This window comes from Panicum virgatum, chromosome 6N, assembly GCF_016808335.1.
Source record: "Panicum virgatum strain AP13 chromosome 6N, P.virgatum_v5, whole genome shotgun sequence".
Classification (NCBI taxonomy): Eukaryota; Viridiplantae; Streptophyta; class Magnoliopsida; order Poales; family Poaceae; genus Panicum; species Panicum virgatum.
Window position 1 is genome coordinate 28,004,852 of NC_053150.1, and position 26,663 is coordinate 28,031,514.

General features: G+C 45.0%; 2 protein-coding genes and 2 long non-coding RNA genes across 6 annotated transcripts; 1 reads left to right on the forward strand and 3 right to left on the reverse strand.

Moving 5' to 3' along the window:
* Positions 1-5,191: 5,191 nt before the first annotated feature.
* LOC120679792 lies at positions 5,192-8,261 on the reverse strand. Its single transcript, XR_005677327.1, has 4 exons — positions 7,840-8,261; positions 7,669-7,717; positions 6,507-6,601; positions 5,192-6,391 (listed from the first exon to the last, which is right to left on the reverse strand). It is a non-coding gene; the product is annotated as an uncharacterized LOC120679792 (long non-coding RNA).
* Positions 8,262-12,073: 3,812 nt separating this feature from the next.
* On the forward strand, positions 12,074-19,057 carry LOC120678375 (phosphatidylinositol/phosphatidylcholine transfer protein SFH13-like). Of its 2 annotated transcripts, none has more exons than XM_039959536.1 (15): positions 12,074-12,461; positions 14,101-14,169; positions 14,264-14,585; positions 14,696-14,795; positions 15,055-15,321; positions 15,430-15,507; positions 15,606-15,707; positions 15,794-15,843; positions 15,950-16,049; positions 16,540-16,638; positions 16,883-17,011; positions 17,103-17,277; positions 17,661-18,043; positions 18,389-18,463; positions 18,560-19,057. In XM_039959536.1, the coding sequence occupies exons 2-15, from the start codon at positions 14,163-14,165 to the stop codon at positions 18,578-18,580; spliced, it is 1,908 nt and encodes a 635-aa protein (XP_039815470.1). In that variant the 5' UTR covers positions 12,074-12,461; positions 14,101-14,162; the 3' UTR covers positions 18,581-19,057. The 2 variants fall into 2 exon arrangements, with proteins under 2 accessions (XP_039815470.1, XP_039815471.1); XM_039959537.1 differs by having other exon boundaries at positions 12,229-12,461; positions 17,109-17,277; positions 18,560-19,023.
* Positions 19,058-20,232: 1,175 nt separating this feature from the next.
* LOC120678376 lies at positions 20,233-22,177 on the reverse strand. Of its 2 annotated transcripts, none has more exons than XR_005676508.1 (2): positions 21,883-22,177; positions 20,233-21,769 (listed from the first exon to the last, which is right to left on the reverse strand). It is a non-coding gene; the product is annotated as an uncharacterized LOC120678376 (long non-coding RNA). The 2 variants fall into 2 exon arrangements; XR_005676507.1 differs by having other exon boundaries at positions 20,233-21,778.
* Positions 22,178-24,269: 2,092 nt separating this feature from the next.
* Positions 24,270-25,219, reverse strand: LOC120677685 (SWI/SNF complex subunit SMARCC2-like). Its single transcript, XM_039958857.1, has 2 exons — positions 24,900-25,219; positions 24,270-24,573 (listed from the first exon to the last, which is right to left on the reverse strand). Exons 1-2 carry the CDS (start codon positions 25,203-25,205, stop codon positions 24,493-24,495), a joined length of 387 nt encoding a protein of 128 aa, XP_039814791.1. The 5' UTR covers positions 25,206-25,219; the 3' UTR covers positions 24,270-24,492.
* Positions 25,220-26,663: the final 1,444 nt, after the last annotated feature.

Below are 26,663 nucleotides of genomic sequence, written 5' to 3' on the forward strand. Positions count from 1 at the left end.
ACTCCGTCTGCGCCACCCGTGAACTCCACTCACCTCCCTTGTCACTGCCGCAGCCTTTCCCTCACCTCCGCCCACTGCATCCCTTTGTCTCCGCCTCCAGCCTCCGGCGAGCGCACGCGGCCATATGTGACGGCTCAGGTTTTTAAATAGCCAATTTAGGGTAATTAGAATCAAATCATGCATCATTAAATAGGAGACTTTGAATTAATGCATGTGTATGTATGAATGTCTATATGTATGTGTGTCTGTGTGTGTGTTTGAACACAGGGGAGAACACTTAAATAACTTTTGAACCGATGCACGTGTGCATATGAAATTGATTAGGCATCTCATTAACATCATGATAAACCAAAGTTTAGTTGATGTCAAGGGGAGAAAATGAAGTTTTACACATGAAATGACGGGTTTTTCAAATTACAGCTGTTAAACGTTTAAATCATCTTTCAAATCGTAACGAACAGGTATTAAAAATGAATTTTAAACTGTTGCTCAAATGAATTTTTGCCCGAAACCAATTTTATAGGTTTTCAAAAGACGAACAACTTTCGTGTTCAAAGTTTTTCGAGTTGCTACACAAAACTGGGAGAAAAAGTTGATTTCCGAAGCGTATACGATATTTTCAAATGCATTCAAGTTTCAATTTTTATTTTTCAAACGAAGTCTCAAATGGAAAAGTGCTTAAAACGAAAGTTGTAGATCTCGAAATTTTAAGCAAGTTTGATATTCAAAAGTTTTTTATTTGACCTTTAGAATAGGGAGAAAAATGGAGTTTATGAGCTGGAGTTTTGAAACTTTGTTTTATTTACGAAGCTGCCATCACATCCATCTCCCTTCTCTGTTCCCGTCGTGACGCCGTTCGCCGTCGCCGTCTCGGTGTCTGTGCCCACGTGTCGCCGTGCCGTTCCTTTCCACCACCGCCTAAACCGTCGTCGAAGCCCAATTCGATTTCGCTTCTCCTCTCCTCGCGTGAGAGCTGAGCCCAGCTCCTCCCTGCGCCAGAGGCGCCGCCCGCCGTCGCCATGGCCGCCAAGCTCAGCTCGCCGCGGACCTCCGCCTCCGCCCCATTTCTTCCAAATCCGTGCGCCCCGCAAGCTTCTCCACCTTCCATAGATGCTTCCCGACCCCTCCATCGCCGCCCCAACCCTTCGGAGCGCCGCCGCCGCGGTTTGCCGTCGCCGCCGCCCCTAGGTCGTCGTGGAGCCCCTAGGTCGTCGTGGAGCCCCTAGCTCCGGCCTTCCTCCGCCAAATCCAAACCCCTAGAGAGCTCCACCGGTCCACACTGGTCCGCCTAGGCTCGAGCCCGCCCCGAAGCGGCCGCCGGAGCGCCGCCTCCACCGTGAACCGCCGCCGCCGACTGCCGGCGCCTGTGGAACCGCCGCCTCGGACCTCCTCCCCGCGAACCAAGGGCCCCAGAGGTGCGGCTCTGTTCCCTTTACCTTTTCCCCATCCTAACCCTCGCTGCCGGCGAGCAAACACGCCGGAAATCCGGCCGCCGCCGGTCCTCTGTTTTGCCCAAACCGGCCAGGGACCTCGGGTAGAAATTTAAAAAAAAATCTAGGGGGTTGTTTGAATAGCCTGTGACTCAGATAAATAGTGCTTTAAGGACCTCTTTGTTATTTCTAGCTGTAAACTTTGAAATTCAATATAAATTCGTAGAAAATTCATAAAATAGCAAATCCAGTTGTTCTGGAATCCTTATGAAAATATCTATGCAGAAGAATCAAAATATGATGGGTGTTTGTTGAAAGCTTTTGCTGTACAAATTGATTTGTGTCACTAGGTACATAAAGACTAGTTGTTTTATCTTTTCCTTAACTATTGTTTGAAGCCATGTCTTGCTTTGAAATTTTTATGGTGAGATGTTCATGTGACTCTAGTGTTACTTTAAAAATTTCATGGTCAGTTCTCATGAGTAGCTATTTGTTTGATTTAATGCTTGTTTAATAGAATTTAATTATGGTAAATAGTTTCTGTTTATGATAAATCATGAAAATATTTCTGAGTGTTCTTTTTAAAAATATTAGCTTTTCCATAAAGTTTGAGCACCAGTTTATGACTAGAACAGAAGTTAAAAATGAATCTTGTTAGATTTCTATCAGTTTTGTTTAATTTCTCAGAATTAATCCTGTGCAGAATAAATTCTGAAAAATTTATGAGGTGTTTAGAATCATATGAAATCTGTTCTGAAACATTTTGAACTTCATAAGTGTTGTGGTTTGTTCTGTAGAATTTAATCTTGCTCTAGGTGTAGTCTGAATATTTGATTTGTTCCGAGTAAATGGCTGCATGAAATAGCATGATTTGTAAAGGATAGATTACTCTGTTTACCATCTGTTTAATGTAATTTTTGCTGAATTTACTACTGTATGTGTGCTGAGTTGTTATTTATTTAGCAAACCATGATTTACTTGCTTTCGGAAACAACTACCACTTGTTTATGAAGTTAGTAAGCTTCTTTTGTGCCGTTGATCATAATGCCTTGTGTAGTTAGAAATGTTAGATTCTACTCTATAAATGGTTGCCCAATGAAACAGAGAGTATGATGCTGTACCACTTAACCTGAGTTGTTGGATTACAACTCTATAATGTCTTAATCTTAACTTGTTATCATCATCCACTCATGCATGTGCATTTCATATAGACACGACTACTCTCGCCGACGGTACGTACGAGCTGGTGCCTGAAGCAGAAGGAGGTCCCGGAGAAGCTCAAGTGAACTTCGCCGACGCCGTTGAGAATCCGATCCCAACTCCAGAAGCCTCTAACTAACACTGACCTAGTGTTAATTCCAAGCAAGCCTCGGAGCATGTCCTATCTATTTTAAATTTATGCAACTTATTATTATTTCTATCTACTTGCGCATTTAAGTTTACAGGAGTAGCTTGGAACCTTAGCTGCATAATCCTAGGTACCTATGCTTGAACCCTAGTATGTGTAGGTCGCTAGATGGCTAGGCTAATGGTTCGGTAGAAGTCGAGTGATTTCCTGTCACTCGCGAGAACTATAGGAGTTGAATGTCTACTACATACTACAACTATAAGGCTCACGGGCGGGGTTGTGGTACTTGTGATACCCCGTCTGTTTAGTGAAAATGGATAAGGCCGCTGTGTGTGGTAGTGGTGGTTAAGCTTTTGAACGTACTAACCACATGCCGAGAAATATGGTAATCGGTAAGCTTAAGTACTGGATTGCACCGAGGCCGGAACATACCTCCCCACCGTCTTTGAACGTTGTTCTCATGCGGCCACATGCGGGTGCAGGAGGCTCACGACCCGGCGTCGTACCGTGGCGTGGATTCTTGTAGTCGAGAGCGGTGGGCCTGTTCCGTGCAGCGGGAATTGAAGGGAAAAGTCACGTGGGCGAAGCGAGATGTCGATCCCCATGCGTGTGTGTTAGGTCTGCCTGGCCAGGTTAACAAATTCGATTCGAATCGTCCGCTTCTCACGGTTTGGGACTGCTTAACCCTTTTACCACATAGAGTAAGAAGTGAAAGATGATGATGATGAATATAGTTGGTTGGGTGATAAAAGATAATTGTTTCCCACCATGTATGCTATTGGATAGATGCTCACCTAGAATGGTTAATTGAACTAGAACCAGAAAGCTAAAATATGAAATTAAGGATCTACTCTTTACCGCTTTTCGGCAAACAAACTCCTCAAGCCAAAAGCCTTGCATGTCTAGATAAAGGGCTAAGTATACCCTTAGTCGGGTAAGCCTTGCTGAGTATTAGTATACTCAGCCTTGCTTGTGGTTTTATTTTTCAGGTTGTACATTTGAGGATGGATGTGTCATGTACGAGCTTCATCACGACGTCTTGTTTCGTCGCTAGACTATCGTTCGTTTTTCATCACTCTTGAGCTCTGTTGTACTTTTATAAATTCAAACTCGGTTTGTAATAATATTTTAGTTTCATACTCTGTATTGTAAAATTTGTGGAATGTTGCATTCTCTGGACTGCTTTGTCGATCCTGTTTCAAGTGGTTTAATCGGGATTTTACCCGACAGCACTGCCGGATGACTCCGTTTTAAGTGCGTGTTAACCCTAATTACCGTTTTGCGTTTTGGTGATGGTTAGCGCACTTAAGCCGGATTAATTTAGGCGGGGCTGCCACACCATCGGAGCACCCGCGCGGATCCACGCCGGAGCTCGGTGCTCCTGCACGCATGGCCAGTCACATGATGGATGCGCTCCCGGCAAGTCGGAGCTCACCTGCCCCGCAAAGCTCGCCTGCGTGACCGGTGGCGATGCATAGCCCATGACGGCCTTCAGCACGCTGCAGGCTCAGGCCCCATGGCGGCCGGTTGCCCCAGCCTTAGCTAAACTTAGATGAGGCAATGGCGACACAAAGAAATTCCATGAATCAGAACTTCAAATCATCTCTCTTGCCTAATTCGATCTGATTCATGGGCGATGCACCTCAAGATCTTTCCGGGGAAATAAACGGTCAACATTACTTTTGTTTTATTTGATTTTGATCTTCAAGAGAAGGGCAATCGGAAGCCCTTTTTTTCTTGTTTATTCATATTTCTTTTCTGCTTCTCAGACTACACCGCTAGAGAGCCCATAGCATGCTTGCAGAAACGGCTGTGCTCCTTCACCGCCTCCTCCTCCTCCTTCGCTCATTAGATGGGCTCATTAGATGGACTGTTGCCGGAGCTGGCGGCCATTGGACCGGCGAGCCTGACTGCAGTGGCAGTGTGGCATTTGTGGAAGGAGTGCTGTAAGCTTACTCTTGAAAAGAAAAGGTGATTTTACCCAGAGCAATGCGTGCAACCAAACAAGAACGATTCTATACAGACTTAACAGATACATGCAACTAAACATGATGTAGTTGTATTGCACTAGCCTGGCTTACGATCTAAGCCTGACCAAACTAGTACATGAACCAAACCCAAACTAGTACATGAACCAAACAGACCCGTAGTTGCTAGCTGCTCGGCCCGATCCCGACACGACCACCTCAAAAGCCGCGCCCCTGTTCCGCCTGTTCGCACCGCACCCCCGCCTTGAATCCCTGACGACGGTAGCTCTCCCCGACCGTGCCAAAAGAATGGGAAAAAAACAAAATACTAACTACTAGGTCTGTGCCCGTGCATTGCTACGGGTGATAAAAAATCAAATTCATCCACAAGCAATGCGTACAAGATCTCAAAATGAAATGAAAAAAAATATCATCAAGCACCAAGGCAATAACATGATATGGTGATTATACAAGCAAGAAAGAACCATGTCTAACAAAATGTTTTAAAAGGAATGAAGAGGGCCTCTATGAAGTTTTAAAAAAACTCAAAAAAGTCATAGCTAGCAGCAGCTTAGAAATTATAAAAATTTAAAATATTCAACTTTCCACTTCACTTTGAAATAGGTGGAGTGTGAAAACTAACCCAAATCTCTTTCCAATTTTTTTTCACATGCACTCCCAAATCAGCAATAAAGAAATAAAATCATCTTAACATTAGAGGGCTCCTGCTAAAGCCAATTCACTCCAGGCTGCTCCTCTGCTAACTTCGTCGTTGCAGACAGTACACCTTGCAATTAATAGATCTCGATTTTTTTTGCAAATCACAGTAAAAATGAAGACGTTCACATTCACGCACGCACTCTGACCCTTAATTGGACACTGGAGTTAAACAGTATGTTGTTGTCAAAGAAAGACGGGACCAGTTCCAAATCAGTTATGGAAAAAATTGATAGCACTCCGTAAATAAAAGTAATGTGCATACGCATTGTATCTGAAATCAATCTGTTCAACTCTGAAACTGAACACTATCACACTGGACATAGCTCGCAAGTCACAAAACGCTACCAGAAAGCACAAGTCACCAAGTGATCATGGCTTGCTAATTCAGAATAACATGAATAGTGCAATTTTGTATTCGATATCATCGATACAGCTGGCTTCTTTAGAACAGCAACCTGTGCAAACAGCACTATATTATCAATGTGATCATAGCTTTCCTAATTTAGAAGAACAAGTTAACCTCTTGTTCACTCACAATATTTAAGTCATGTCATGGCTTAGAGGATGATTCATTCAGCTCTTGTAAAAACACTACTACTGACCTTTGCATGGAATGGGATATGACAGCCTTGGCAACGCACTCGGAATTGAACCAAACATATGCACAGGTTAGATATTCTGAAATTATTACCCCTCAGTCCCTCAATCAACAAATGTTCTATGACATTCCTTAGTCCTTAAAGCATGGGGCATGCACTAAAGAGAAATAAAAGAAGGAAATAATCTCACCCAGCCCCGACATGCATTAGCATTGAAGCTCATTTGCCTTCTAGTGAGGATTATCTTTCCCATTTGACATGCATTAGCATTGAAGCTCGCTTGGCCAGTTTTGCCTTCTAGAGAGGATTAGCACCAATGCAACAGTCCTGGAGACAACATGTGACAGATGCAAATCAATAAAATAAAAAATATAGAAGTGACCTTAGGGTCCATGTGAATAATCTAGCTGCAGAGTATGAGAGAGAACTGGTAGTTTGGTACCTGACAAAAGAAGTGCTGGTCTTAGGGTCCATGAAAGTCTTTTGCAGGCGTAACGGATATGGCATGAGCACATTGCCTCAGTCAATAGACTCCCACTGCAAGCAAATTATGATACAATTATAATGACTCCATGAGGGCAGCTTCCCATCCGTAGCAGTATTTATTTCATCATTGACGTGTCATATATTTAAGAACAGCTGTAGTATTTAGCTAAGAAGCTAAAAGACTCGTACATCTTAAAAAAAAGGTAAATTAATTAAAATAAGAATAAATAAAAACAAATTCCACTGAAAAAATCAGAGAAACAAAGCTGAGTTTCTGTATTCTCATACGACACTGATCCAGACAATAGAAATTGATGTATGCGAAACTTATATTCTGATTGATGTATTCAAAATTTACTAAATTAGGAAGAAAAATTATTCTAGGATTCATGTAGTGTGTAATAGCTTAGAGAAGAAATCTTAAACAAAAAAGAAGTGCCTAATTCTTTTAAGCCGATAATTGCAAGCAGGCTCTACAAGTGCAGCAAATCAGTTGAAACTTCCTTGAGTATCAGATGGTAGGGTTCTAAGAGTATGCGAACTTTCATCATACTATTGAATAGTAATAAGTTTAGTAGGAATTGGGCATTTAATAGCAAAACTGCTTTTGGCATATTCTAATAATGATTCTCCAATATACATGCCATGATTTTAGAAGGGATTCGGAAGTAAGCATTTGATATGATTAACATCAAAGGGAGAACAATTCCCATCAGCCACCATACCTTTCCAGTAGAGATTTATGGTGATGCATGAGCCCAACAGTACTGGTAGTACCACACTATGCTAAAATGTCCTTGAAAATATTTTAACAAATGGGGCAGAACAGTGATTGACAAGAAACACGTAAACAATAGGCATCCAACTGTCCTAGCCAGTACTGACAAATTGGCCGTGACTATTACCTAATTGTTCATGCATTGGTCATTTACTACAATGTTTGGCATATTAGGCTATTGAAAGACATGAACTGACTGAATAATTACACTAATCAAGTGTAGAATCCTAGATGAGAGTCTGGCAAATAGGCTCATAGTTGAAAGTCTGGCAAACAGGTTTGTATAATTACATTAATCAAGTGCTGAAGTTCTAGACAAATTAGGAATCCTATCACTTACCATGTGATGATTGGGATCTCATGCTATCGGCAGAGATGAATCGAACGCCCTGCAGGGAAGGGAAAAAACGATAGATCAGCAGTGTTGAGGCTGCCGAGTTGAACAATAACAGCTAATTTGCTTGAGCAAAGTGTTCAGTTTCTGAAATTTGCAGTGTTAGATTTGAATTACCAAATTGAAATCGATGAAATCTCTAGCTTGCGGCCATCGACCCGGCAGCCGCTTCGCCCCGGTCGCGTTGACTTGAAGGCCTTCACGGTATGCTCGCACCAAGATCCACGCGTGCCTTGCCCTCCTACCGCAGCTGCTGACCCCGTAGGCCGCGGTGATCCGCTGGCCGTGCGCTCGTGCCGCCAGATCTAGGCCCCACGGCAGTGGGGAGGGATAGCAGGAAGGATGGGCAATGCGGTGGCGCGAGAGGACGGCGGTGGCGACGCGAGGGGAAGGGTGTCAAGAGGAGTGGGGATGGCTGGACGACGCAATGGCGGCGGCGGCGCGGATCGGCTCGCTGGCTGCGGCATCGCGAGGGGAGGGCAGCGACGGCAGAGGTGGAGGGCAACGGGGCTGTAGCGAGAGGGAGGGCAGGCGTAGGCGTGCGTTGTGGGAGGCGGGTCGGGCAAGTGGTTGGACGGCTCAGATCGTACAGGAATGATCGGATGGATAGAATCATCGCAAGGCAGAGCCACCCAGAGAAGGGGTTAGGGTCGCACCAAAGTTTTTTCTCCGATATTTCTTTTAAATCTTTTTAGCAGTAGAGATACAGAAAGAAACACGGTATGATGCCTTGCCGTAGAATGTTTCATATATGTCGCATTCTCTTTGCCACAGTGAAGTTCGGCGTCTTGTCGATTGCTCCGGCGGTAGCGGAACAACGCGTCCGCATGCGCAGCATCAGACTCGTTAATGCAAGTTTTATAAGAATTTTAGTCTCGTTCAGTGACGTGTCACGTGGATAAAAATGGTGACGTGGCATGGAGAGAAAATACTTAGACTTCACGGGGATGAAATTTGATGTACATCTATATAAGTTACCAAGACTTTTGAAATTGGAATGGGAACCCAACTGATAGTAATACATCATCGTGTGGGTTTCCTTCACACAATCTATATGGCACATTTAATCTAAGCACCGTGCGATAACTAAATACTATAGCTAACATATTGAATAGTGAAATGAAACTATACATTAGAGGTCAAGGTAGATTAGCCTCCTACCACCGCGAAGACTGTAGCGCGACCTCACGAGGATTAGAGTTCGAACCGTACCCTAGCCAATCCATCTGGCACCTGGCGCGACTAACTAGGCTACCATCCAGTTCTTGAACGAAACTATACATGATTATTTCACGTATCAAATTAAAACTAGAACATATAGTACGGCACGTTTAGAAACTATTTAAGGAATACTCTATAGAAAATTAAAGGGTCAATTGCATAACTGCCCTTGTTTTGAGCTGTAAATGTACGTTTGCCTTTATTTTTTTAACTTTACATGTTTGCCCCTATTTTTTTGAATCTGAAGGTTCCATTTGCCCCTGTTTTGTGAAGAAGAGTTAACGGTGTTAAATACAAGCTGAAAAGACAGAAATGCCCTTAACATGAATGACCCAAGATTCGATTCGATTTTTTTTGTGCAGACTTATTGTCCATTTATTTTGTAAGTATAATATTTACAGATAGGAGATGGTATCTGAGTTTTTACATTATGCGGAACGGTCCAAGCAGAGGAGCTTTGAGACCTCTCTGTCTCTCACCGTGGACCTCACCGTGCAGGAATCTCCTGTGCAGGACTAGGAAGACGGTGGCGGAGCTGGATTGAGATCCGCTGCAGTTGGGGTGGCTGACTTTGAGCCACTGCATGTGGGGCCCACTAGCGCTGGGGCCCGCTGGCAGTGACCCAATGTCAGCAGCCCCAACGTCAGCTGATCCGGTTCCGGCGGAGCTCCCCGAGGCCTACCCCACCGCTCCTCGCTGCCGCGGACGGCCCGGAGGCAAGGGCGTCCATCCCGGCGCCGCTACTCCCCGCCGCAGCCGGCCCTGAGGCAAATCCTGTCGCTCTCGCTGCGGCCGGCCACGAGGCTCACGCCCCGCCGGCGGCTCGACCAGCACTGCGCTCCTCGCTGTAGCTCCCGCGTGCGGCTTGACCAGCACCGCGCTCCCCGCCCCGCGGCTGACCAGGCGGCGGGCCGGCACCGCTCCTCCTCTGCCCGCAGCTAACCCAGCGCCGCATCTCCTCTCCCGCGACCGGCCAGGCGACGGCAGCCGTTCCGTGCCGCAGCCGGTCAGTCGCGCGCGGCTGCCCAGGTTAGCGGCTCGTCCCCACGCCTCCCCGCCCGGTGCAGCGAGCGAGCTGGAGCTCTTCCTCCAGCAGAGGGCGCTCGGCGCGGACGAGCCGGCCGCCTGCCGCCGCGCCGGTCCCCCGACCGCCGGCCTCCGCGCCGAGCAGCGTCGGTCCTTGGCCGCCTCGTCCCGCCACACCCACCGCTCACGCCTGCCCGCCGCGTCCCCGCACCCGCCCGCCGGGCGCCCCAGCACCACGACGCCTGCCGCCCCTAACCCTAGCGTCGGTGCGTGTGAACAAGGGGTCACGAACGAAACAGAGGAGTTTTATGAAATTTTTTTGGGATTATTATCTAAGTGTAGCTCTTGGTGTTGAGAAACAAGGGCTAACGGTGCCTTCGATTTTAAAAAGCAGGAGCAAACATGCAAAGTTGAAAAAATAAAGACAACCATACAGTTAGAGCTCAAAATAAGAACAGTTATACAATTGTCCAAAATTTAAGTGTGTTTGTGTCCCCGTCTGATTATGACTCCTACTTAAGCTGAACGGCATCGCTCGTGTCACCCCGTCGCTGTCACTTCCACAAGCCCAAGAAACTATAGAGGACATGTGTGGATATCCATATTTGTAACGCAATTTCTTTTCACTGCCTTGCGTAGAGCGATAAAAACCTTGCCTTTTCCCCCTTTTCCACGACTGGAGTGGCTGTCCTTGCCGGCCGGCGGCCGGCCTCCGGGCCGCTCGTCAGTTTTGCTTTGGAAAATAAATGAGAGTACAATCCCTTTTCTATCTACTTGAAATGATTTGATGAAAATCCTTAACGAGCTGTCAAAAGGGGAAAACATTTGTACTATCTGTCAATGGAAAGCACCGTCGACCGATTTTTTTAAAAAAAATTTAAGCAAGCATGGAAAAAAAAACACGAAACGAGCCCTAGGCCGTGTTTGGTTTTTTTCATGGGAATACTGTAGCATGCTTTGACCGCTAATTTAGAGTATCAAATGAAGTCTAATTACAAAACCACCTCCACAACCCCCGTGTAAATTGCAAGACGAATCTAATGAGGCCTTTGACCGTGCGATTAGAAGATGGTACTGTAGCATCACTGTAGTAATCATCAATTAATTATCGCCACTAGATTCGTCTCGAAAAGTTACACCCATCCCTAAAAAGATTTTGTAAATAGACTTTATTTAGTACTTAATGCGGGTGTTTGTCTTTTTTTTAAACTTGACAAGACGTTTAACCAAACACAGCCCTATAATCTAATCAAGGGCGCCAGCAGGAAATCAAAATCAAAGCAAAGATGGGGACCAGCATGCAGGCCTTTATTCCAGAGGAGTGAGCTGCTTCTACCCTTCCGCTGGGCCCTACCTGCACAAACAGAAAAAAAAAGTAGGCCCCACGCCCTGAACCGGAAGACCAGCAGCCAGATGGCCGGCAGAGCACGCAGGCTATGGCTGGGCAGAAAACCTGATACCCGATACCCGAACCCGAAAAATCCAAGCTCGAACCCGAAAAGTCCGAACCCGAAAAACCCGAATCCTAATCCGGGTTCCAACCCACGGTACCCGAAATTAATACGGGTAGTTTGGGTATTGGGCCACGGTACCCGAAATGATTTGTTTTTTCATCTATGATTTGATTTGTGTGCTTCAAAATTATGTTTATTAATTGTGATATGTGAAGTGTGAACTGTCACGGTTTGGACATGTGAAGTGTTAGTTAATTTCGTTTGAACTGTCAGTTTGGACGTGTGAACTGGATGTATGGTTGGGTGTATTTGATTTAATTTTATACTGCATATGTGGAGTTCCAGAATTTCGGGTAATTCGGGTAAAACCCGAACCCGAATTTTCGGGTACCCGAATTTTCGGGTTCTTCTTTTTCCCAACTGATTTCGGGTATCATTTTTGGAAACCCGAAATTCCTAAAACCCGAACTACCCGACCCGAAAATTTCGGGTAACCCGAATGCCCGGCCCTAAGGGAGGCGGAGCTTTTTGCGTAAACCCCCTCAGGACACCCCCGAAATCGCACGGCCGGGCTCCGCGGAAGAGCCAAGGGGCAGAAGCGGAAGCTTCTGCTCCTTCTGCCCCCTGCCTGCCCCGCCGGCGTCGTTGCAACGATCACAGACAGCAGCGGCCTCCTCCCCCCGCTCCCTACGCGTATAATTAGCAGCAGCAGCTCGACGCGACGGGGCAACGGCCGACGGCGCCGAGGAATAGGCAAGCGGACACCCTGTCCTCTTCCTCCCACCCTCTCCACCTCGCCTTCGCCCGTCAGCGTCACCCAATTGCCCAAAGGATATAGGCGCGCTGCCCGCCCCCCGCGTTCCGTGGCGTGCTCGCTCGCGCTCTGGGCTTTTTTTGGCCGGAGCAGGCGGCAGGAGGGGAGGATCTGACTGAGCGAGGTCGCCGGCCGGTGGCTGCCGGGAGCCGCGGCCCAGGTAGGAGTCGGGGGGTCGCCCCCGCCCACAGCCGGCGCGGAACTCGGTCCCCGTCCTGGAGGAGGTGAGATGAGATTTTATCCTTCTGCGCTGTCGCTTCCCCTGTTCGTCTTTCCGGCGCTGGCCTCTGGTTATCGTTTTGTCGCCTTTCGTTTTCTTTTCAAGAACTAGGATGGGGATTCGTCGCGTTCGTTGGCCCTTTCGAGGGGAATTCGGTCGGGATCGGTGCTGAATTTGGCCTCGAGCCCGTGGTGTGCCTGCGTTTCCTCTCCCCTTTTTTCTCGCCGGCGGTTGTTTGCCTCCTCTCCTCGTGGATGATACAGCAATCCAGATGGAACGGAGGGGGCTCCTCTGTTTCGCGATTTCATGGTGGCCGCTGGTCCGTCCCGTCCCGTCGTCTGCTCAATCCTGGGATTGCTGCCAAATATGCTTCCGGCCGCACCAAATTTGACGCAACGGTGACGGTTCACCTGCAAGCCTCATTCTTGTTTCTTCTCACGGTCAATCCTGCAATTTTTCCTCCGGCCTTCAGAGCGTTTCTTAAGCGAAAGATTTTCACTACAGAATCTCCGCGGCTCTGACATCCCAGTTGCGGAGCAAGGAATTGTTTGGTTTCCCCAGCATATTCTACAAGTTTTGTTAAATTTAATACGCTCATCAAGTGTCAGGATTTACATAATTGGTACTTCATGTTCTGCTGCATTCCGCACGACTTCGTTTTGTTTCTTTAGTATTCCTGATCACATTATCCCAGAACATAGTCCTTTTGGCACGCCTCAAAAAGCCCTTTTGGTAAAGCAAGAACCAATTAATTCCGCTGGTGGCGTGGTGCCATACAACCTTGCCCTAAAAACGAGTGGTTGACCTGTACCTACCCACTACCGGCAGCAATGGAAGTCACCTTCGTTGAAATTCAGTCCGTATTTCTTGCTCTCTTTCAGCTTCAGCAATCGGCTATTACATCACGTCCAGCCAGTTACGCAAACGTGCGTTGCTTTGTTCGTCATTTATCAGCAACATTAACATGGTTTAATCTCGTCCCAGCAGTCTCGTCCCAGCAACTGCTGGCTCTGATCAACTCTGCCCTAGTCAAAGGCTGTTTGTTGACCACTATCTTTTTTTCTGCAACTGCAACCCTGGCTGCACACGGCTGCTTCTGTCTTGGAAATTAAGCACCACTAATGGTTAGCACAAGTCTTGTTAACAAGGCACGTTTTGGGACCGTTTCATTTTTCTTCTTCTTGGAATTAAATCCTCATTTCATATCTATTTTTAGTCTTTTTTTTCATTGTCACCCACTGACAGCCCGTCAAAATTACTTTGTTGACCCCCACCTTTTCCTGCACCCCGGAGCTGATACAGTACAGGAGTTGTCTGCCCTTTTGCTGAGCTCGTATTTTATGGCACTTTAATCTGTAGTTACTCACCTGATGGTTACCAAACCAAGGGCAGTGCAGAGCGTTTTATTCTTTATTTTAATGGGGAAATTCCTCTTGTCGGTAACCGACCTAACTGCAAACCTAATGCCAATGCCTTTAAAGTTCTCCTTCCCATTTTCACCAGCGACTAAGAACATCACATTAGCTTTGTCCACGTCAAAAAAAAAATCATCTTCTTGCAAAAAAAAAGATACTTTGTTTTGTACTGTGAATTCTGGTTGTCATATTCCCATGATACTTTGCTCAATCTCTACTCTATTCCAGGTCTATCTGTGCCATCTCTTTACAGCCTACAGAATTACTTTCAGCCCTCTGCTTCCTACAAAATGTCAGGTACATATGCATACTATTTCTTTTATCATAGTGACAGTATAGGAGCTATTGTCCATTCATATCACAAACTGAAATCCTGTCGCTGTTTCTGAAGTGTGGCGTCGCTCAGCAAGCATGGAAGGTTTGTTCACGCTTGATGATAGGAAAGAACGGAGGTCAGATGTGGAGAATTCAGAGGACGAGAGAAGGCGGCTATCCATCGGGTCACTGAAGAAAAAGGCACTGAACGCATCAAACAAGCTCACACATTCACTCAAGAAGAGGGGAAAACGAAAGGTGGAGCATCGGGCCTCGTCCTTCACAATCGAAGATGTCAGGGATGAGCAAGAGGAGCGTGCTGTCTTTACCTTCCAGCAAGAACTTTTGAACAGGAACTTGCTACCTGACAAACATAATGATTATCACTTGTTGCTGAGGTTGGTGCACCATGAATACTGTCCACACTGAAATCTACAAGAGTATGGATAGCTCCTTATCAGCATAAGACTGACAGTTGCAATTCCACATTCTTGTGGTATATCTGAAGGTTTTTGAAGGCTAGAAAATTTGACACCGAGAAGGCGATCCAAATGTGGTCTGAGATGCTCCAGTGGAGAAAAGAATTTGGAGCGGATACAATACTAGAGGTGAGGCTAATGCTTCTGGGTTAGTTGACACAGTAACATTATGGCCATGTTCGCTGGCAGCTATTTTCTGTTGTGGTTCATAAGGATGTGTGGTCTTAATGTGAGAAATACCTTTCACCATCTTAAAGTGGTAGCTTTTAGCATGCAAGAGATAAAAGCTAGTATGTCTTTATTTGCAGAGTATCATCTCTGATCTCAAAACCGATTTTTTGCTTCATGAAACCCTGAAAAGCAATAATCTTGTAACTAAATCTTGCAGGACTTCAATTTTGAGGAGCTAGACGAGGTGCTATGCTATTATCCTCAGGGCTACCATGGAGTTGACAGGCAGGGAAGACCAGTATACATTGAGAGATTAGGGAAAGTGGAACCAAACAAACTGATGCACATTACTACGGTTGACCGTTACATGAAGTATCATGTGCAAGAATTTGAGAGAGCCTTCAGGGACAGGTTTCCTGCATGCTCTATTGCAGCGAAAAGGCATATTGATTCGACAACCACTATACTAGATGTCGATGGCGTGGTATGATGATTCTTTCGTATTAAAAGGATTTATCTCTTGAAACATTAGCTTAGTGTGAGTAACGACTATTCCTGCAATATTCGCTGCTGATTGAGAATCATGTTGCAGGGTCTCAAGAACTTCAGCAAAACAGCAAGAGATATGTTAAGTAGAATGCAGAAGATTGACAGTGACTACTATCCTGAGGTGTGTGTACTTTTTGTTGATTTTCTTGATCAATACTTGGTGCTTTTCTTGGTCAAGACTTGGTGCCAGATTGGGTAACACTGTATTCGTATGCTCAGACACTGCATCAGATGTTTGTTGTGAATGCTGGTAGTGGTTTCAAGCTACTATGGAATTCTGTGAAAGGTTTTCTGGACCCTAAAACTGCCTCAAAGATACATGTGAGCATAAATGATCTCTGGAGTTGCTTTATTTCCTGCTTTTGTCAAAATAAGTGGTATAGATTTTGATGGAGCCTCAATTGTAGGTTTTGGGAACAAAGTTTCAGAGCAGACTTCTTGAAGTAATAGATGCAAGGTACGATTTCTATAATGCTGTTTATAACCGTCTAAGCATAATTTCCTTATCATAATTACTGTATCCCATAGCTTTAGTTGAGTGTGTTTTCTTTTGCTATTTATAGCCAACTTCCTGAATTTTTGGGTGGAACATGCACTTGTGCTGCCGAGGGAGGATGTCTCAGGTCTAACAAAGGTCCATGGAATGATCCAAATGTCATGAAGGTAACTTGCATTAATTTATTTCATATCCATATACCCATATGGCAACATCTGTTATTCTTATTGGGGTTGCATTATGAGATTCTGTTTTAGAATTAGTTATTTTTAAGCTAATTTTGAAATGGAAATGTATTATTAATAACTTCCATACATCTCTGGACATAGTTACAACTTGGATGTTTTTTCCCCCTATGAAAATACGAGTTTAAGTCGATTTCAGTACATTTGCTTTCATATGCTGGTCACACATACAAATCTTTCTTCAGATTAACTATGAACATAAATTTTGTGTAATTCATATTGTAAATTTCAGCTGAAAATGCCAATTAGGTTGAATATCCTCACTCTAGTTTAATGAAAGTCAGCAAAGACGATAGCTTTTTTATTCGTAGCTTCGGTACAATACGACAACTGTACTTGATGCATGTTTTCATAACCTTGTCTTTTCCATGCACCATATGACAACAGTAGTACTTTATTTCATTGCTTGTAGCTTGCACATAACAAGGAAGCAAAATTTACAAGACATACCAGACGTTTATCTGAGATTGAGCAGAGGAGGAGTTCGTTTGCTAGGCTACATCTTTTGAAGGTAAACTCTACACTCTGAACCACTTATTGAATCATGCCATATTCTTTAATACGGATGAACCCTTTAGTTCCAAAGATTGTAAGGGGTCTGCTAGTAATTGTACATATTGCCATTTCTTCTTTAATGGAATGATATGCGCCTCTCATGCGCAATCAGGGAAAAAACTGGATGAACCCTTTTGCTCCAATCACATTTATCGGGCAACTACTTACAATTGTGTTTCTTTTCTTATTTCGGATAATAGGGTAGAAACAGTGACACGTCAACTGTGGAGTCAGGATCTGACATTGATGATCTAGGTTCTCCAATGATGAGAAACACAGTGGAGAGAAGCACAGTGGGGTGTAGTCGATTGGCTCCAGTTCGTGAAGAGGTGACAATTTAAGTTCCCACAATGTAGCTTATCCTTGTCTTGTCCTAATGCCAAAAAAAAGTGTGGTACTGAAGCATATGTTTTTACATAGATACAGATGAGAGCACGAGACTCTGCCGCTTATTACAGTTGTGACGATCACTTTGTTGTGGTGGACAAAACGGTTGACTATGGTCGAGGAGGATCAATTTCAGATAAAAGCAGCGCCTCAGATGTAAGGGCTAAAGTTCGGCCACTGATTACCAGCACAGCAGCACATATGGCAGGTATGTTCTCACTGGTTCTTCTGAAATGTAAATTTCTGTAATATCATGAAGCTGCTACTTTTTCATTCGCCAGACATCTCCGCTCACTTTCCTGATTCTGAAAAGAAATATCCTCACTCTGGCCTAGTGCAAATAGTGAGGTCCTAGGGATAAGTACATGCAAAATGCTGGCTTTTACATTTCATGCATGCCATGGTTATATGTCGAACTATAAGTGACAATTACCATTTCAACAGTAATCTTATGTTAGAGATGTCAACATTGTTCTTGTTTGCCTAGGATAGCATGCTGCTCAACTGTTTAACCCTACAGAACAATCTGTTGCATTTATTCTTTTGAGTTCATCCACTGATTCTTTATTCACATATCTTTGCTCTCTATAGGTCCCTCAAGGAATAGACAAGGTACAGTAGTACCTAAAGAGGTTTCAGATGAAGGAACATTCCATCGCTTCTTCAGATTACTTCTGGCTTTGATTGTCAAAGTCTTCGCCTGCTTCCATATAGCATATGATCAGCAGGTGACAAGGGTCAACAACCCACTACCTCCAGCCGAACCTGAACCGGTTTCTGAAGATCATCCAGCAGTAGAGACATTCAGTGTAGACCGCATCAGTCCTATCATAGAGCGCCTTCAGAGGCTTGAAGGGAAAGTCGATGAGCTTGGCAGCAAGCCCCCAGGGATTCCCCTAGAGAAAGAACGATCCCTCTTGGAGTCGTGGGATAGAATAAAATGTATTGAGTCTGACCTGGAGCGAACAAAGAAGGTAAGCATCCATTAAGTATGTCAGTTTATCTCCATTTCTATCTGCATGAATAAGAGAATATTTTGCAATTCCTTTCGATTTTATATTGTTAATTAAACATGATACAAGCGGAAATGAAGGCATTCAAAATGCTGGGATGGAAAAGACCATAGGATGTCAAAACATTTCTGAATACAAGATGACCAAAATATTCCTGTTTTCAATAAAACAAAGAAGCGGAGGAATAAGCATAGCATTCTCATTCATCCTTGAGATAGATGATTCAAGACTGTCCAAAGAAATTAGTATCTAAATGTTGCTGCCAGTCTCGAGTGAAAATAAGAGAGTCCCTCTTTTGTTGGGCAGGTGCTGCAAGCTACAGTGATGAAGCAACTGGAAATTGCGGAATCATTGGAGGAAGTGATTCGGGCAAACCTTCGAGTAATATGAACGGCTCCCCTTTCTTTTTCTTCGTCGTCCAAATTGGATAGGTTTATCACTGCATTGTTGGTCTCACAATTTTACTTGTTTATGCAGAGACGAAGATTCTGTGCATAATAAGGAAATTACAGCTGATGAATTTGCGATGTTATCGGGGGATTGAGAATTGAGGGTACATGTCGCAGAGGAAGTGCATTAAAATTCGATTGGTCAGGTGAAGGCCGTGCATTTTGATTTTCACATTTTTGGCGCAAAGGATGATGACTATGGATAGTAAAAAAAAGATTCCCCCCTTTTTCATATTCTCTTGTTATAGAAAAAGCATGCCCATTTTTCATGTTTAAAGAGAAAAATGTTAGAATGGATGGCAATGGTTAGAAAGGTAGAAATGTGGAAAGGTGGTACAGATATGAGGCAGTGTGCCTGAAGAAATGTGCATATGGTGACATACATGCACATTTGTGTTCTTTGCCAAAGAGTGGTGAGGTGTTATAAACTCGTAGAAACTAAGGAAAATACTCTTCCATCAGAGATTGAGGAGGGGCCAATTGCAATTGTCACTTTTGCCATCTTTTCTGAGTGCATTAGTTGCTACTTGCTAGCTAACCTTATTGAGGCTTGCTACTACCATTTAACTGTGTTCAGTAGTTTCATAAAAAAAAAACTGTGTTCAGTAGTACGATGATGTTACACTATTACATAGATGGATCACGGGCTGCAAGACCACGCCAGTTCTGTTGGTCGTTCCTCTACTTGTGCTTGTGGCGGAATCTAGCAGAATCTGTGATAAGTGAAGGAAGATCAACTCCTTAGATTTCAGAAGTAGAAGACTCTTTCAAGCAATCAAGGCAAGCTGTTAGAGTTGTGAAGTAGGAGATTGAAACTGGATGAGAGGTCCTCGGTTGGGTGGTATAGGGACCAAAACCCATGAGTAGTAGGTGGGTTGGAATTGCTCTTACCTCTGAGCAACCCTAGGAGAATAAATTCGTGTCTTGTGAATCCCTTAAATTGGATAAGGGCTACATTCTCTTGCTTGAACCTGTCTCGTTCCCTACGATCCTGACCTGGCATGATAAAAATTGATTGATATATCATACTCCGGTTGAGAAGTTTTTTCTGTCTTCGATCATCTCTCGTTCCTTTGAAGTCCCCTTACTAAAAATCACTTTTTGCAGTGACATGGAGTTGAAAATAGGGCTGTCGTAATTTAATTATTTGCTACTAGTTGAAAATAATTAAATATTTGGGCGCCTCTGCTAGTGCTATCCTCCCATTCAGAAAGGAGTGGTCGCAGATATCACCGGAAGCAGGTGACAAGCAAGCAGCCTAACCGGAAGGTGTTTCATGCCATGGTTCGGCCGTGTAGTTCTTCAGGCGCCAGAAATTGCAGTTCACAATTTTTTTTAATCACGCACCGGGAACAAATAATTGTACTCCCTAGTGCTGCTGTGACTGAACTTCCTAATTCAACTAGAAGGTACCCCGTGCGAAGGGCAGGAAGTCCGAAATATGGCATACAGAATTTCTGAAACAATTGAACCTAAGAACCTTTCATAGAAATTGCAATGAATCACAGTTCATAAAGAGCAAATTATATGTAACATCTGAAGTTCCTCTTTCCCTGAGGCATCGCACAACCACAGCAACAAATTTGAGCTGAAGATGTCAAGAACTTTCTGCAGGCCTTTGATCAGAACAGGCACTAACAAATGTAAGCTATTAGAGCAGGTGTTTATTCCCGTATTCACCCAATGGAATAAGCTACCTGATATGAAATGTTTTAAAATTTAAGAAACTGGATATGTGTCGCAAAAAATTCCAAGCAACAAAGGTACATGAAAATTTTCAAAAAACAAACAAACAAAGGTACATGAAGAAACATTTGGATCTTTCCTCTCCATATTAGCAGGAACCTATACACCAAAGGTCCATATCTCTTAACAAAGGAGCAAGGACAGTGAGCAATGTCTGTGAATATTAAAAGGAAAGTACTACTTGGCTTGATTCATGGAGATGCAGTTTACGTCTAATTAAGCACCTGGTTGATGAGTACGTGTTGCTGCAGCAAGGAAACATATTGGCAAATGCTGACTGAGTAGGTGAAGCATCAGAAATCTATGCTTCCGTCCGTGTAGATCAGCTCCACTGCAGCAAGGAAATGTAAAAGGAATACATATAGGGCACGATCTTTGTTGATCTTCCTAAAAGGTTGTCAGGGAGAGCAAGATGATTTAGCCAAGAAGGAAGTGCTTGTTGAATCTCAACATGAGGAAACAACACAAATGTCACCAATAAAATACATGCATCCGGAACAACACATCCACAATGCAACCATTCAAAATGAATAGAGAAGAATACACCTGACATAATCAACAGATCCACCATATTGTTCTCACATGTAGTGCCTCCAAATAAGCCCGAGCGGATATATACCCCAGTGTGTTGCAGGCAAAGAACAGAAACTTGTCAGTATGATGTCAAACATAGTTTAGGCAGGCATAGATGGACGAATTTTACTAATCATAGGAAAAACAGGTGTTCCATATCCAGAGATAGAGAACTGAAGAATTGGGTAAAGCAGTGGCAATGTAACAGCTGGGGCAAGAAGCAGATTTTTTTTTTCATGCATGTGTTGATCCATTTTTAACATTTGTAGGGAACTATATCATTAGCAGGCTGGGCTGCTGCTGTCCACACATCTGATCTATGTGGTGCCTTTCTAAAGGTGCAGTGTTATAGTAATAGGGAATGTAATTGCAAGCATACATAAATCTCTTGGGTATTGTTGTCCTTTTGTTAGACGGCAATTAACGGTTTATGAATATTGGAAATTTGATATCATTAGAGGCAGAAAAGTATAAGATGTAGTATACATAGCAGCACACAATATCACAGGGGAATAAACATATGGATATGGAATCACATAGCTGTCGTCGAAACACTCGCTGTGATGGAAGCAGGGGTTCTGAGGCTGGCTTTCCTAAACCTGAAGATGACATAGATGGAGCAACAGTAGTACTTAGTTGTTGGTAATTCACAAATTTACATCAGCCGTGTTGTAGAATTGATTTTCATCTAGGTGTGGAGCAGGGCTTACCAAGAAAATTCACAGGGAAAAAATTCACAATTAACGCGAGTAAACGCCGACACATGGGAGGGAATGGATCGGGACCTGGTGATAGATGTTGGAGACATAGACAGCGCGGCGGATGACCTCGTCCCGCCATGCCATGGTAGTGCGGCTGTTGGTCCGTCTCTTGATGGGGTGGCACGTGGCCGGCGAATGGCTCCGGCTCTGGCCTTCTTCTGCAGCAGCTAGAAGACCGGATGACGACGATTCATGTGCGGGAGACATAGGAAATAGAAGCAATGGTAGATGCAAACAGGGCAGGGCAGGCGAAAATGAATGACATACTTACGGTGGCGCATCCGGCGTGAACTTCGGCCGTTCGGCTAGGAGGCTGGTGTTGGCCAGAGGCGGCAGGGTCGAGTGGCGCGGGCGTGATGGCGCCGGGCAGCGCCGCTAGGGTTTGGCGGCGCCGAGGCTCCCGTGCTGGCTTGACAACGTCGGGCTGACAGAGCCGGGAAGAGGGAGGGGGTGGAGCGCCGTTCTGGGAGAGGCGGGGCACGTCACGAAGCCAAGAAGGAGAAGGCGGAGCCACGGCACGGCGGCGTCGGTGGCGCCAAGCAGCGGCGCCATGACGGGGGCGGGGGGGGGGGGGGGGGGGGGTGTACGACGGCCGGTAGGGAGGCAGGGGCGGCGCTCCGCGCCGTAGGAGCGGCGGAGGTGGGAGAAGAACTGAAGAAGCATCGGGTCTGCGAAACAGGTCGGGCGTGCAGAGAGGGCAGAAGCAGGATTTTTTTTAGATTAAGGATAAAACATCCAACCTCTACACCCATCTGGTGGATGCTTACAGCCATCCACCAGGATCCCGCTTCGGGTGGAAGCTGATCCAAGCTGATCCAATCAACCGCAGCTAGCCTTTGGATGTAAGATCGGACGGGCCGTTTTTTGCTGATGACGTGGCCGCGCGAGGGTAGAGAAGTGGTATACAGAAATAGAGAATACGGTAGATTTGCTGCCCATGTCCAACAAAAAGAACGGCCGGCAGACCCTTTTGCATGTCTCTGACACTATGTCTGGCTGTCTCACATTGCGACAATTATCGAGCTTGCAGGGCAGTTCCTCCCTGACCTAAAAGTGGCCGGCAAAGATACAGGCTCTGCGAATTGGTAGGTCCACAGACATGTGCATTCAGCTTCTGAACATCTGAGGATCGAGGACGGCTCTCACATGTTCTCATGCATCTGCTTGTATTATTTTACACCTCTCGGTGATTTATAACCAACCCAAGTTTCTGGACTCCCTAATAATTCACCAGTTATACAGGTCAAAAAATACTTACTTTTGTCCTGACACTTTCCAAGCTGTCATGGTGCTGGTAGTGAGGAGACCATAGATTACCATCCAATGAGCCTTGCTTAGTTGTAATCCTAATGCAGCCAACTTCCAAGCAATTACCATCTCAGCCAAAAACCTGTCCATACCAAATATTCCCTTTGTTCCAAATTATAAGTTATTCCAACTTTTGAAAAATGAAAATATTTCAAGTTTAACCAAATTTATACAATAAAATACTAACATTTATGATACCAAATAAGTATTATTAGATTCTTCATTAAATACATTTTAATATTATATCTATTTGGTACTATAAATTTTTATAATCTTTTCTACAATTTGAAAAGGAGAGAGTAGGCCAGTAAAGCAAAGGCCACTCGCAACACCAACCTGGCCTACGTCCAATCCAGCTTTTACTAGGGATGCATACGTGCCAGACCAACGCGTTCAAATGGCTGAGCACCTCCAATTTCCTTACCAAGCTCTTCTTTTTTAAAAAAAAAATTATGTTCTTGGGTTTATCCAGTTAAACTTTGGCTATCTTTCTTTTATTTGATTATTGTGAGGCTGCACATTTGAAAAATATATATTTAGACTAGCATAGGAAAACATACTTGTTTCATAATGTTATCATTTGCAATGTTCGAGAAATGTATAGCCTAATATGTTGATAAAAGGATGCATTCTGAAAACTATGTCCATGTCTGAAATGAAAATTCCTTTTTGTGACATGGAGTACCACGGCTACTGTAATTGGGCTTGGGCTTTAATATTTGACGCTAGCAAAGTTGCTCAACTTAAACGGAAATCAACAAACACTACCGGACTCGCCTACTTTGCCGAGTGCCAGAGACACTCGGCAAAGGCAGGAAAACACTCGGCAAAGAAGTCGCCGAGTGTAGTACTCGGCGAAGCGCACACGGCCTTTCTTCTACCGGCGAAGCCGGCTATGCCGAGTGCCTATTCTCGGGCACTCGGCAAACGTTTGCCGTGTGCCACGCCGCACTCGGCAAAAAAGAATGAAACGGGACGGCCGAACGGGACGGGACGGGGAGGGGAACTTTGCCGAGTGCCGGACTCGTGGCACTCGGCAAAGATCCAAAGTTCGCCGAGTGCCAGATCTGCAGCACTCGGCGAGCTTTGAAACTTCGCCGAGTGCCAAACGCATGCTACTCGGCGAAGTTTGGATCTTTGCCGAGTGCCACGCGTCTGGCACTCGGCGAAGTTTCAAACTTTGCCGAGTGTCTAGGTAATTACACTCGGCAAATTTGTTTTCCAGTAAATAGAAAAATGGTTGCTTTACCGAGTGTCAGGCTAAAAACACTCGGCAAAGCTTGCTGTTTTTTTGTATTTTTTTTCTGTTTTTTATGTAATAACCACACTCATCATCACAAAGAAAGCATATATACATTCCAGACAAGCAATATAGTATATATAAGGCACATCCATCACAAATATCACATAATAACACAAATATCTCATGCTACGTCGCACGAATATCACAAATAGCATAAGTCCAACATCGATGCCATAAGTGTAACGTTCAACAAGCACAAGTCCAACTAATTAAACAAGTCTAGTCCAACAACAACAAGTCTGTAGAACAAATATCATAAACAACTCTATATCAGCTAGGTGGCCACTGCGACGCTGCCGGTGCCAGTGAATGCTCGTCCGGAGGCTCATCTGACCCCCCAATCGATTGATTCTGCAAAAAAATGACATAGGATTACATCTTGAGAAAATTGTAAGAGTTCATGTCCCTCTTGATAGTATGACATTTCTAAACTCAATTTGAAAAGATAAAATATTAAATGAATAGCCGCTTTTCAACTTTCATATCCTTGACTTAGCTCATGTATATATCAGCTGTGATACCTTCTAATCATTCTTATTAAAGCATATGTCATTAATCAACCAACCACTAAGTGAGTCTAGATGTTCTTTCAGATATAGCACATGATATATTGACATAAAGTATCTCAAAATTTGAATATGTATGTGCAAGCAAAGTAATCTATATATCATACTCACAGGAGTGCCTGTAGCGCCAGATGGAGGAAAGATAGAAGGAAGGCCTAGCGGTGGCAGCGGTGGTGGAGGCCAGGGCATCGTTAGCGGCGGTTGATAGTTTATTGTCGCGCCAAGGCCTTGGAGGTATGAGAACATGGTCTGCATCTGTTGTTGCGCGGCATGTCGCTCAGCAAGAAGCGCCTGCTCCATCCTCTGCCGCTCCTGCATCCGCTCTTCCTGCCACCTGCACTCTTGCTCCTGCCTTAGCGTCCGCTCCTCCTCCAGCCTCGCCTCGATCTCCTCCCGCCTCTTCGTCTCTTCGTCCATCCGGGCCTATAAGATTTCACCCAAATGTTACAATGCGAACAAAAGATAACTAAAAGAAATGAACGACAAATGGAACAGAAATAACCTGGATTGCACGCACGCTGGCCACTGAAGTCTTAGGCCATGGGCGTATTGGCGGGGTTGAGTCGGTGGTCCTTGCCCGAAGCTGGGAGAGAGTCGGCGTATTGGTTGTGTCGACAAGGCTGTTGGTGATCCAGTAACGGCCGTGCTTCTTCCCTCCTCCTGCCCTCATGATGGCTTCTCCAGAAAAGGGCTGGGTGGCCGGATCCCATGTGTCCCCATGGAGTGCCTTTCCCATCTCCGTGTACTCAGTGATGCGCGTGTGGACGCTCGGGTTGCTGTACGCCTCGGGTGGATCCGCCGGGTTATAGGAGACGTCGGACGTCGCCCTGCCCTTGTGCGCCATACAGTATGCCTGGAAGTCATTGGATTCCTGGTCTTCATGTGACTCCGACTGCAAGCAAAGCGAAAGAATACAATGATTTGTGAGAATGCAGAATTTAGAGTTTGAAAGTACCAAAAAGTGTAATGACTTACCCAAACATCCCTGTACTCGGGAAGGCCTCGGCTGCCTTGATGGTGTGGCGCACCTTGCATCAACAAGCGGCGCTCCCGGCATAAGTTGTGCCGCTGAATCCACTCCTCGCTAAGCCACATGTCCACCATCATTTCCCAACACGCGCCCTTGCCGGCGCACCAGTTCGGAGGCACCTACACGTAATGGAAGCAAAGTGGATGACATTTCCGAAAATGAAATTCAAAAGAAATGAGTAGTGATTTCATCATTTACCCTCAAGTATTGTTCCCGCGTGAGGAACATATTTCTTGCTACGTCCTTGCCGACCTTTCTTTTTTCCACATCGGCGCAGTAGGTAATTACGGCCTGAATACGCGCCTCGTAGTGCATGCCCTTCACTAGTTTGCGACATGCTGTGTCAACCACCTGAGCCGCTATGGCCTCATATCCTGGCTCGCACCTGTAGAAATCCTGCATATAGACTCGATAATTGCAGTCAATATTCAAAGAGTTTCAAATATATGGTAACTATTCACCAATATAGTGCGACGACTTACCCAGAATTCTCCCACCACCCGTCTCGCCTTGTTGCCAAAGGACCTCCCTTCCCGATCTTTTGCATCTGGGACGGCGATGTAGTGGCCCCACGTGTATGCCGGCTCCAGGATCCCGGCATGCACCACCAGCCCAGGGAAGAGCTCCCTGCATAGGGTTCCCAGGATGCCGTTGGGCTTCCTTTTGTGGGCACCTGCCTGCACGCGCATCCAATACCTGTAAAAGTGTATAACATAAAGTATTAGTGTCTTGTCATTTTGAACATATGAATTGAAAAATAAATGCCATTGTGCATAACATAAAGTATCACATGTCCGGTACCGATCGAATCATTGGGCGTCTCGCAAGAGGTATCGGCCGCTGCG